The 13294-nt window shown below is 38.3% G+C and overlaps 1 protein-coding gene across 2 annotated transcripts; it reads left to right on the top strand.

The window, feature by feature from the left end:
• Positions 1–5842: 5842 nt before the first annotated feature.
• On the top strand, positions 5843–12229 carry LOC123819285 (olfactory receptor 51B5). Of its 2 annotated transcripts, XM_045839588.1 has the most exons (2): positions 5843–5856; positions 11305–12229. In XM_045839588.1, the coding sequence occupies exons 1-2, from the start codon at positions 5843–5845 to the stop codon at positions 12227–12229; spliced, it is 939 nt and encodes a 312-aa protein (XP_045695544.1). The 2 variants fall into 2 exon arrangements, with proteins under 2 accessions (XP_045695544.1, XP_045695543.1); XM_045839587.1 differs by lacking the exon at positions 5843–5856 and having other exon boundaries at positions 11291–12229.
• The last annotated feature ends 1065 nt before the right edge of the window (positions 12230–13294 follow it).

The raw sequence follows: 13294 nt of genomic DNA, 5'->3' as shown, positions 1-13294 counted from the left end.
CTTATTTCACTTAGCAGTTTTCCTTCTCTTTTTTTTGGTCCAGAGTATTCCATTGTTTAAATGTACAACTGCTTTTTTATGCACTCACATATTGATGGGCAGGTGGGCTGCTTCCACATCTTGGCCATTGTAAATAATGCTATAATGAACAGAAGAGAGTATGTATTTTTTAAAAATTGGTGTTTTTGTTTTCTTCATATATATTCCCAGTAGTAGAATTGCTGGATCATAAAGAAATTTCATGGTTTTTTTTTTTTTTTTGTAAACTCTATACTGTTTTCTACAGTGGCTATACAAATTTACATTCCCATAAATAGTGTACGAAGGTTCCCTTTCGTCTATATCCTCAACAACACTTATTTTTTATTGATTTATTTTAGTATATGTGCTGCCAAAGTGAACACTTTTTATTGATTTATTGATAGTCATTCTGATAGGTGTGAGGTGATATTGTGGCGTTAATTTGTATCTCTCTGATGATTAGTGACATGAAGCTTGTTTTCATATGTTTATTGGCCAACTGTACATCCTCTTTGGATAAGTGTCTATTCAAATTATTTACCCAGTGATTGTTCTTTTGGTGTTGATATAAGTTCTTTATAAATTTTGAATATTTATACCTTATCAGAGGTATCATTGGCAAATTGTGTTCTACCACTCAGTGGATTGTCTTTTCATTTTGTTGATGGTTTTGTTGTGCAAAAAGTTAGTTTGATATAGCCTCATTTGTTGATTTTTTCTCACTTCCCTTTATTGAGAAGATATATGAGAAAAATTATTGCTACAAAAATATCCAATATTTTATTATTGGACATTAACCTGGCTAGCTTAACCTGGCTAGGAAGCTCAGTTAGAGCATCATCTCAAATACACAGAGGTAGTGGGTTGATCTCTGGTCAGGGTATATACAAGAATCAACCAGTGAATGCATAAATAAGTGGAACAACATATTGATGGTTCTTTTTCTCTCCTTCCCTCTCTCTCTAAAATAAAAAAAAGGGATTTTACTAGCAATGTTTTTTTCAGGGATTTTTATTGTTTGGAGTCTTACATTTCAGTCATTAACTCATTTGGAGTTTATTCTTGCATATGGTATAAGAAGGTGGTCCAGTTTTATTGTTTTGCTCGTATCTGTTCAATTTTCCCAAGACCATTTATTGAATAAACTGTCTTTATCTTATTGCATGCTTTTGTCTTCCTCGTCAAATATAAACTGACTATAATAATGTGGATTTATTTCTGGGTTCTCTATTCTGATTCATTGACCTCTATCTATGTATGTTTTTATTTTTTATCTTTTAAATATATTTTTGATTAAAATTATATTTTATTTACAGTTGTCTCATTTTACTCCTTCACTCCCCTCTACCCTGAACACCCTCTCCCACCCACATCCCCCCCTCTAGTTCATGTCCATATGTCATACTTATAAGTTCTTTGTTTCTACATTTCCCATACTATTCTTACCCTTCCACTGTCTATTCTCTACCTACCATCTATGCTACTTATTCTCTGTACCTTTTCCCCCTCTCTCCTCCCCCCACTCCCCTGTTGCTAACCCTCCATGTGATCTCCATTTCTGTGGTTCTGTTCCTGTTCTAGCTATTTGCTTAGGTGGTTTTTGTTTTTGTTTTTGTTTTAGGTGTGGTTGTTAATAATTGTGAGTTTGCTGTCATTTTACTCTACATGTTTTTTATCTTCTCTTTCTTAGACAAGTCCCTTTAACATTTCCTATAATAAGGGCTTGGTGATGATGAACTCCTTGAACTTGACCTTATCTGAGAAGCACTTTCTCTGCCCTTCCATTCTAAACGAAAGCTTTGCTGGATAGAGCAATCTGGGATGTAGGTCCTTGCCTTTCATGACTTGGAATACCTCTCTCCAGCCCCTTCTTGCCTGCAAGGTTTCTTTGGAGAAATCAGCTGACAGTCTGATGGGAACTCCTTTGTAGGTAACTGTCTCCTTATCTCTTGCTGCTTCTAGGATTCTCTCCTTCATTTTAATCTTGGCTAATGTAATTATGATGTGCCTTGGTGTGTTCCTTCTTGGATCCAACTTCTTTGGGACTCTCTGAGCTTCCTGAACTTCCTGGAAGTCTGTTTCCTTTACCAGAATGAGGAAGTTCTCCTTCATTATTTGTTCAAATAAGTTTTTCACTTGTTGCTCTTCCTCTTCTCCTTCTGGTATCCCTGTAATTTGAATGTTGGGACGTTTAAAGATGTCCTGGAGGTTCCTAAGCCTGTCCTCATTTTTTTGAATTCTTGTTTCTTCATTCTTTTCTGATTGGATGTTTCTTTCTTTCTTCTGGTCCACTCCATTGATTTGAGTCTGTTTCTTTCCCATCACTATTGGTTCCCTGTACATTTTCCTTTATTTCACTTAGTGTAGTCTTCATTTTTTTTCATCTAATTTCCGACCAAATTCAACCAATTCTGTGAACATCCTGATCACCAGTGTTTTGAACTGTGTATCTGATAGGTTGGCTATCTCTTCGTTGCTTAGTTGCATTTTTTCTGGAGCTTTGATCTGTTCTTTCATTTGGGTTATTTTTTTTGTCCTGACACACATGTTACATAGTGAGGGGCAGAGCCTTAGGTGTTCACCAGGGTGGGGCAACCCAGTGGCTAGGTTGAGAGGCTGTATGTGGGGCAGGGGTCTGAGAGGGAACAATGGTGCTTTCTCTGCTCTCTGACAGATTTCAGTCACTTCCCCTGCTTCCCACAAGCACATTGGGCCCTTCTGCTGCTGATTCCTGTGTGGGTGGGTTTGTGTATGTCTTGGGACCCTGCGGGTCTCTCCAACAAACTCTTCTCTGAGGCTAGGAGTCTTTCCCAGCACCTTCACCCCACAGGTGTTTTCAATAGTTGTTTTGAGGCTTTATTTCCCTATGCTGGGACCCTGGGGTGCACGGTCTGTAATGCTCTCCAGTTTATCTGTGTACCTGGTTTCTGTGCATGAATGTGGGACCACCTGCCCTGACAGCCACCTTACATGCTGCGCCCCTCCACAATCCACCACCTCGCTGGATCCACCACCTACCACTTTGAGTGCCTGGGGTCCACCAACTGCTGCTTTGCATGCCTGTGATCTGCCAGCCACCTTGCCATGAGCCCTCTCCATCCTAGCTTCCCAACTCCCCCCCTCCTACTGGTCTGGATGCATATGTCTACTTTAACTCCTTGGTTGTTAGGCTTCCATACAGTTCAATTTTCTGTCAGTACTGGTTGTTTTTTTGTTTTTAAATTGTCATTGTCCTTATTTTGGTTGTGCAAGTAGGCACAGTGTGTCTACCTACGCTTCCATCTTGGCTGGAAGTCTATGTATGTTTTTGTAACAGTACCATGATGTTTTGATTACTATGACCATATAGTTTATTTTGATATTAGGTAGCTTGATTTCTCCAACTTTGTTTTCCTTTCTCAATATTATTGTGGCTATTTGGAGTCATTTGTGGTTCTATATAAACTAGTCTGTATGTACCTTTCACTCTAAGTTGGGTCTCATAGATGGCAGATATATGGGTCTTTTTTTCTTATCCATTCAGCTACCCTATGTCTTTTGAATGGAGCATTTAAGCCATTTACATTTAAAGTGATTATTGATAGACATGTATTTGATACCATTTTATTCTTTATAACTATATTTCTATTCTCCTTCTCCTCCTCCTCCTCCTTCTTCCCTTCTTCTTCTCCTCTTCCTCCTCCTCCTCCTCCTCCTCCTCCTCTTCTTCTTCTTCTTCTTCTTCTTCTTCTAGACCATTTAACATTTCTGTAATACTGGTTTGGTGATAATTAACTCCTTTAGTTTTTTCTTATCTGGATATTATTTATTTCCCCTTCAATTTTAAGTGATAACCTTGCTGGGCAAAGCCATCTTGATTGTAGGCCCTTACTTTTCATCATTTCATGTCAATCTTTTTCTGTTGAGAAATCAGCTAACAGCCTTACAGGAGTTTCCTTGCAGGTACCTGACTATTGTTCTCTTGCTGCTTTTAAGATTCACTTTTTGTCTTTAACTGTTGCCATTTTAATTATGATGTGACTAGGCCTACTTTGAGTTGACCTTGTTTGGGTCTCTGTGCTTCCTGGACTTGTACTTCTAGTTTCTTCACCAAGTAATAGAACTTTTCCATCATTGTTTATTCAAATATGTTATCAATTCCTTGATCTCTCTCTTTTCCTTCCTGCATCCTCATGATGCAAATGTTGCTACATTTGTTTCATGTTGTCCAGAGGCTCCTTACATTGTCTTCACTTTTTGGATTCTTTTTGCTTTTCTGATTGGGTGTTTTCTGCTTCCGTATCTTCCAAATCACTGATTTGATGGCCTGCTTCATCCGCTCTGCTCTTGGTTCCCTATAATGTAATTTTTTTTTGAAATTTCTGTTAGTGTATTTTTAATTTCTGACTGGCTCTTTTTTATGGTTTCCATGTCTTTTTTTATGCTGTTGAAGATCTCACTTAATTCCTTGAGCTTCCTTATAATCATTTTCTTGAACTCTCTATTTGGTAATTTGCTTGCCTTTATTTCATTTACTTATTTTCCTGGAGATTTCTCCTTTTCTTTCATTTGGGCATGTTCTTTGTCTCCCCATTTTCATTGCCTCTTTGTCTTTGTTTCTCTGTATTAGGTACACCTGCTATGTCTCCCTGTCTTGGTTGGTTGGTCTTATGTAGTAGTGTCCTGTGGGACCCTGTGTCACAGTCTCCTTGTCTGACCTGGGAGCTCAGGATTGTCCCTTGTGTGGATTATATGGGTCTTCCTGTTGTAATTGAGTTTTGATTGCTATTGGCCCATTTGCATGAAGGTCTCAATTCCCAGGCTGGCTACTATGAAGATTGATCTGGACCACAGTGTACAATCTGCTGGGTACTAATCACCTGAAGCAGAATTCATCTCAGCTTGGTCTGGTGCCTTCCAAGATCTTCCTTTGCATATGCCGCTTTTGAAGCTAATTGGATCCTACTCTGACAGTGTCTTTAGTCAGCCACTGAGTATGTTGATTCTAGGGCCTCTTTGCAGGTGCAGAACAATGTCAGATGCTGCCTATGACTGGCTCTAGGAAACCATTTTGGTGTTATAAAATGATACACAGTTTGTTGCTGCTTCTGTTGGGCTTGTATGTGCCATGGAAGAACAAAGCTGCACACCAAGGCTGACTTCCACTGGTATTGAGATGAGGGAAGGTCAGGAAAAAGCCCAAGACACACAGAGATCTGCCTCCCTTGCCTCTGACTGCCAGTTGCTTGTTAGGCTCTGTCACTGAAATAGCTTATGGCACTACTCCAGTAGGATGAGGTAAGGTCTCAGTGAGTCATCATGTAGGGGTGAATGGTATCTCCACTTGTTACAAGTTCAAACTCAGTGCCAGTACTGGGTCTGAGGTCACTCATCAAATGTTCCAGGGTATATCAAGTCTAGTTGCTACCCTTGGGTGCCCACAGATGTTTGTGGTGGGGTAAAATCTTGGGGAATCATCAGAGTGAGGCCAGCAGAGTTTATCAGGCCCAAACAGACCAAGATTTATCTGTGCAAAAGGAAGAGCTCTGCATTAGTTGTGCCAGGGAAATATATTCCCTGTCCTAGAGTCACACAACTCAGCCTGTCCCAGATTTGGTCCAGACCTGGGGAGCCCAAGCTCAGCAGAGCAGGGCCACAAGGATTTGGGAAGTTGGGGCTAGTGGATCTCCCATGAAGAAGAGGTTTTGACCAAACTTGCAGAAATGTGTTTTGGCAGGGGGAATGTCCCTAGCCCTAGAGCTATACAACTCAGTCACTGACAACCCCTGAGTTTGCCCAGACCTTTATAGCCTGCTCCAAGCAGGTGACTCTTCAGGAGGGAATGAGCTCTGCAGGGTGGGGCTATTGCATTCTCCAGACTTATACTGTAAAGAGGGGAGTGCTCCACCCAAGAAAAATGGTGTCTGTGGTGTTTGAGAGTTACTCAGCACAGGGATCCTGGTGGCTGTGCCTGTAGCTCTCTCCTTTGAGCCACAAATCACAGTCTTTCCCCATATGACTTCAGTCCACTCTATTCTTTCTATGCTGGAGCCCATGATGAGTGGCTGTAAATGAGATTTTGTGCATTGGTCTTTCAAGGGGGTGCCTGTGTCTCTAGCATGCTCCTATTTTTCCCTGGTGGACAGAACTCATGCTGATTTTCACAGCAGATATTATATGAGTGCTTCTTCCATGCTCTGGCTCTCTGGGCTAGGGAGAATGGCATGGCGTTGAGATCCTGCATTTGTCAAGGGGAACCTCTGCGACTAAGATATCTGTCTGGAATCTCAGTCACCTCCTGTGGAGTGAGGCCACTTGTTTTCATGTCTTCTACCCTTCCTACTAGTCTCAATGGAGCTTCTTCTGTAAATCCTTGATTATAAGGCTTCTCTTCAGCTAGTCTTCAGTTGTTTTTCCAGTTTGATTGGTCTATGTTTTAGTTGTAATTTCTGTCTGGTCTTTGGAGGAAGTAAGTGTAACTTTCATCTACTCCACCACCATCTAGGATCTCTCTCTCTGTACTGCATTTAGTACTATCATTATTTTTCATTAAGCCATTCTGAAATATTAAAATATTATAGTAACATCTGATTGTGGTTTTAATTTTCATTTAACTAATAATGTTGAGATGTTTTCAGTTTTGTATAAGCCATTTGTGTGTTTTCTTCAATGGAATGTTTGTTCATATCTTTTGCTTATTTTCTAATTTTATTGTTTGTTTTCTTATCTTTGGATTCTGAGAGTTCTTACAATATTCTCAATATTATTTTTGTTGGATATGTTGTTTGTAAACATTTTCTTTTAGATTGTAGCTCATCTTCTTTTCCTAACAGGATTTTTCACATGTCAAATTTCAGATCTAGGTGGAAACAAGATTGGTTTATTCTGAGGCCTCTCTCTTTGATTTATAAGTAGACATCTTCTCCCTGTGTCTTCACATGGGTTTTCCTCTGTTCTCAGTGGTGTTTCTCTGTGGGCCCCCATTTTCTCTTCTTGTAAGGACATGAGTCAGATTGTATCAGGGCCTACTCTAACAGCCTCTTTTTTATTTTAATCATTTTATTAAAGGCCATATCTTCCATCATAATCACATTATGATGTACTGAGGATTAAGACTTCAACATATAAATTTTTAGGTATTGACAGTTCAGTATATAATGCCTAATAGTCAGTTGATTATTCTACCAGAAATCAACTGAGTCTCTGAACTAAATTAAACATTACTTTAATTATAACAAAGCATGGTAATAACCAATGTATTTCTTCAAGGACAGGGAATTTGTTCTCCTGTTAATATGTTTATTTTCCTCTAAAACTGGTAATAGGCAGGGTGATTTCTGCCTGGGTTGGAAGGAAAACTATAGATGCTATCATCTCTGAGATTAAAGGATGGGGTATGTTTGCTTGAAGTATTGTGCTATAAGTGTGTTAACTGTATTTCTATTAAAAAAATTCTGGCAAGATGAACTTAAGAAAGAGTGTTTTCTGCAGATTATGGGTTTATGTTTGGTAATAGAGTAGGCTGACAGGCTTTATTATATTGACTCTATTCCATTTAACTTTCCACTCTTCAACTAACTTTGAGATAAACCAAGTAGAAAATATAATGAGATTCAAAAGACTTATGGCAAAAATGTTTAAATTCCCTCATGAGAGCAACTGGAAAAGATTTGACCTTAGAAGTAGAAGTGGAGGATACATGGTCTCCCATAAATTATACCAGCATCTCCTGGGGCCATAAAGATAAGTGCTCTGATTCCTCTGAGCACATAAAGCTGCCACCTGAGGATCTATTAGCCACAGACCTTGTTTGGAGAAGATGCTTTAAAATGTTGGGGAGATCAATTAAGCATTCTGTTTCCTTTACAGGAGGGCATCAGACAGAGAAAATATTCCTTAAGATTCTAATTTGCTGGAAAACAAAGAACTCTGGGAAGATCCTTTCTTCATCAATAACCTAACCAACTTTGAAAAAAAAGAAACCATATGATCTGATTCTTCAGGCAGAACCCAAGAACTCTGTTCCTCACACTTAACAACCAAGCTTTGGTACATGTGAGTATACAGAAACATCCAGAAATATAGAAAGAGGGCATTATGAGACTTTTCTATCAGCTTTCTACAGAGAGAAGATGGGAGAAGAAAAACAAAGGATCTCTCCAGCCCGTGGCTCTCAATGAGTGCTTAGAATTGAGTCTCAAGTTGATAATACTTGGGAAGAGTTTTGGGCATGAGCACATAAGACCTGCTGTGCCCTGCAGTATGAATATAGTTGGCCCTCCCATATGTCTCCTGTGTTCTCTAAGGGATAAACACAAGCATCTCCTATTCTATAAGACATTTAAGTGAGGCAGAGAGAGGTTATAACTGTAAATGTTTGACATTCTTAACTATGAATTCTCTTTGCTCTATCTTCAAGCTTCATAGCCTCTTTCGTTTCCTATGGTCTTTCCTCACCTGTATTTTCTTTTCCATGCAGGTCCTCCTTAAAAACCAAGAGAAGTTCCTACTTGAAGATGTGGATTTCCCACAGCATGAAGTACAGGTATATTTGGATAGAATTCTTGGGAATAGGCAAGAGGAAACTTAGTTGAAGGTTTTTGGCAAAATAGGATTGATCCTTTCTACTTTGGGTAGCGTTCTTTGTCCTAATTTACTACTTGTACTACATATTCTTTTACAAGAAGAAATTTTTCACAAAATTGCATTAGAGTTTAGGTTGATGATTATTGCTGACAGGTCAGAGAGGTAAGGAGAATGAAGTAGTACTTAGAAAACATAATAAGAGGAGAAGATGTGTGGGATTATTTTTGCATCTACTGACTAAAGAATAAACATCACTCATATTTCCAATAAGCACTAAACTTTGGTTTATGTTTCTCACACTTGGGAGCAGAGTATGGACAACTAGAAGTGATTCAATTTTCCATTCCTTAGAGTCAGGCTAAAAGTGCTGAATCATTGCCTCATGCCTAGATGTCTGGCATTTCAGCACTGCTGAAAACTTGTCGCTGGATCACATCTGTACAGTTACAGGATAACTTCAAAACATTATATCCAAATATTTGAAAGCTTTTAATTTAAGGGGGGAAAACAACTAGATGAAACTGTTCTGATATGTGATAAGAAAAAAAGTAAGACATGCATTTGCTTCAATTCAGCCATTTTTACTGGTGACTCTTGATTTCCTCCCAAGTAAATACACATTTCCCTTAGACTTTCCCTTTTGAGTAAATGACTTAACGATTCTCTCATTTGCTCAAAAGAGAAATTCAGAGTCAATCTCATTGATTATTTCCCTCATTCCTATTTCTAATATATCAGCAAGCCTTGGTACTACTTCATAATCTATCTATTTCTGTTTAAATTTTCTTTATTTCCACTGCTATCGTCCTAGTCAAGTAACCATAACTCCTCACTGGGAGCATTACAATAACTTCCTAACTACTTTCCTTTCTTTTATCATGCTAGATTATCACTCTTCACAAAGCAGTACAAGTGATAATTCAAAAATGCATTTCATAATGCTATCATTATCTCCTCTATTGTGATTTTTAAACTTTTCAATGTCTTCTCATCACATTTGTAGTAAAAATGAAGTTCCTCATGTTATCCATTAGACCTGTGAGACCACTGCCTAGTCTCTGACATTACTTATTGTCCTACTATCTGCTCATCAAGCTCCCAACATGCTAATTTTCCCTTATCAGTGAAATAAATTTTTCCTAGGTCTTCATATGGCCAGTTCTTCTTTGTTATTTAGGTTCCAGGTCAAATGTCAGCTCCTCAGAGATGCAGTCCCAGATTACCCAAACTACTATACTAAACTGTATGCAATATTACCCCAATCAATCTCCATTAAATAGTGCTGTTTTATTTTGAAATTGCATTTATATCTATCTAAATTTTTCTTACTGATTTTCTAACTTAACTTATGGCTGAAAAAATCAGGGACTTTTTCTTATCAATTAATTCTAGTGTTTAAAATGTTATGCCTATTACAGTGGGTAAATTAATGTATATATGTGTAATTGTACAAATATATATATGAATATACATGTATATATACATATAGACATATATGTACTTGCATATGTGTATATATGCATAATAGAAGTATAAATGTAGTATGTATATGTATATGTACATATCATGATAGGTACTTTGCTAGGTGTTGAGCAAGTCAAATAAACTGTGGTTTCTGTATGCAAGAAACCCATAATCTAGTAGCGGAAGAGATGTTAAAACCTTCTTAAATTCTTCTTTCTACTAACAGACAACTTTCTGTGTAAGTAGCAACAGAGCTCTCATTTAGTATTGCATAGGACAAATTCAGAAGCCTATGGATGGATATAAAAAGAAGGATATAAAAACGATGGTGCTTAATACAAATGGAAACACAAAAGGAAGAAATCAGGTTCTGGGGAGTTACTGTAGTGGGCCTACAAAAATAATGAGGAAAGAGAAAGAAACTCCATAGAAATAACAGAAGATAAATTTTTCAAATTAAAGGAGAAACTATTATCAGCTATGTCCTTGGCTGGCCTAAGCATTTATTTTATCCCAATTGTCTGTGATCACCTACCTTCCAATTATTTGGGGTTAATGTAGTGAGTACTAAGTAGTTCTATCATGTTCAGAAGTAAACTAATACACATTTAATGGAAACATTTTTTTGTTTTGTTTTCTCATCACCAATTTATGCAATTTAAAAGGAAAGTCTTTTTTTCATATTTATCTTCTTAGCAACAGTTGTAGTAACCTAGCTTCTCATTCTACACCTTCCTTTTAGACTTTTGAATCTGTTGTTGAGAAGCCAGAGAAATCTTGCATATGCGGGATAATGTGTTAGTAATCACTACTGGAAGTCAATTAAAGCTTTGGGCAGTAGATTTGAGTCAGGTAAGGGTTAGTAGGTTCCTTGAAATCCCTCATTTATAGATTCTTCTGTGAAATCTGCATAGTTAATGGAAATGGTTTCTAAGTATAGTATGCATAAAAATTTTCCTGTGGAGGTTATTAAAATGAAGACGATGATATGAAAGTACAAAAATTTGAGTAGGTAAGGGATGGTCCCTGGAATACGTAATTAAGAACACAAAAGATGTGTTCTTAAAATAGAATAGACTGTTCTAAGAATATGTTTTGAGAAACAATGTCTTATATTGATGTTATTATTACTTTTAAGTAAGAATTCTGAGATGATATAGTTGGAGTGCTACCTTGAATGTAGAGCTACACTTCTGTGGTAATAACTGAGGAAAAAAGAACACTTCTGGATCAACTCAACATGTGGCCCAACAGCAGCTCTAGCTCCTTTCTGCTGACTGGTTTTCCAGGCTTGGCGGCAGTTCACCACTGGATTTCCACACCCTTCATTGTTGTCTACATCTGTGTCATTTTTGGCAATGGCACTCTCCTCCTTCTCATTAAGGCAGATCACAGTCTTCATGAGCCTATGTACTATTTCCTGGCCATGCTGGCAGCCACAGACCTAGGGCTGACTTTCACCACAATGCCCACGGTACTGGAAGTTTTTTGGTTGGACCACAGGGAAATTGGAAATGTAGCCTGTTTTTCTCAAGCTTACTTTGTACATTCACTTTCTTTTGTAGAATCTGGTGTTTTGCTTGCTATGGCCTATGATCGTTTTATTGCCATTTGCAACCCTCTTAGATATAAGTCTATACTCACCAATACTCAAGTGGTGAAAATTGGGCTAGGGGTTCTGATGAGGGGATTTGTAACTGTTGTCCCCCCAATATTACCTCTCTATTTTTTTCCATATTGTCATTCCCATGTCCTTTCCCATGCATTCTGTCTTCATCAGGATGTCATCAAACTAGCCTGTGCTGACACCACCTTCAATCGACTGTATCCACTTGTGCTTGTGGTCCTTATATTTGTGCTGGATTATCTGATTATCCTCATCTCCTATGTGTGGATACTCAAGAATGTCTTGAGCATTGCCTCCAAAGAGCAGAGGGCCAAGGCCCTCAACACCTGTGTCTCCCATATCTGTTGTGTCCTGGTTTTCTATGTCACAGTGATTGGATTGTCTCTAATTCATCGATTTGGGAAGGAGGTTCCACATATTGTGCACCTCATTATGAGCTATGTCTATTTTCTCTTTCCTCCACTAATGAATCCCATAATCTATAGTATCAAGACCAAACAGATCCAGAGTGGAATTCTTCACCTTTTTACTACTCATAGAGTTAGAACCTGAACTCTGACCATCAGAGCCCCTCACACAAGATGTGGGAACTCTGGTTTGTGGGAGGGGAGTAAGGAAGTTTCATAGCAACCACCCATGGTCGTATTTCTGTTAAAATAATTGTCAAAGTAGAGCTAAAAATTATTCCCAAGTAGTCTGTAAGCCCAGGTCTTTGAACTAATATAGTTTGTACAATTAAAAAAAAAGATTCTCTATACTAAATATCTCTGCCTGTTTGTCACTCAATTCTTATGATAATAATACTTTAGGTGTTAATAAGTGTGTCTATAATATAACTAACATGTACTTCTTTGGAGTTAATAAGGTGGCAGGTAAGAACAGAGTTATATAAAATTGAGTTGGTTTGTGTGAAATAAAGTTTGGTATAAATACATACTCACTCCAATGCCTAACTCCCACAAATTCCCCCACAGATATCCATACAAACTGTGGGGACCTATATTTGGTAACTGAAGCTCAGAAATTTCCTTGAAAGAAAGTATGAATTCTTCCTTAAATGATATTGTAAGTACTTGTCATCTCAACTTTCTCACTGATACCTTCTCCCTCCATCAAACTGATCATGACTTTGTTTTAAGACTTATGAGCTTGCACCCTGGCTGGTGTAGCTCAGTGGATTGAGCACGGGCCTGCAAACCAAAAAGTTGCTGGTTTGATTCCCAGTCAGGGCACATGTCTGGGTTGTGGGCCCCATCCCCAGTAGGGGATGTGTGAGACACACCCACACATTGATTTTTCTCCCCCTCTCTCCTTTCCTTCCCCTCTCTCTCTCTTAGAAAAAAATAAAAAAGACTTGTAAGCTTTTTTATTCCCCAAGGCAAAACCTACTGATGAAAAAACATGTGATTAGAAAAACTGTGAATAAATGAGAAGAAATAGACATGGACAGTACCTTCTTCCATCTTTGTCCTCATTACTATCCTACCATGTCAATCTTTAGCTCTGATGTTGGTGCCATCTTCAGAGCATCTACCAGAAACTAACTGGTCTGGTCTGTCTGAGTGGAAGAGGTAGTAGTTTCCTATCCTTTCCTTTGCTATGTACAAGGCCTAAGAG

This window comes from Phyllostomus hastatus, unplaced genomic scaffold (genome assembly GCF_019186645.2).
Source record: "Phyllostomus hastatus isolate PE091 unplaced genomic scaffold, TTU_PhHast_1.1 phas_contig_304, whole genome shotgun sequence".
Lineage (NCBI taxonomy): Eukaryota > Metazoa > Chordata > Mammalia > Chiroptera > Phyllostomidae > Phyllostomus > Phyllostomus hastatus.
Note: the sequence above shows the minus strand (reverse complement) of the source record. Positions and strands in the feature narration are given on the sequence as shown.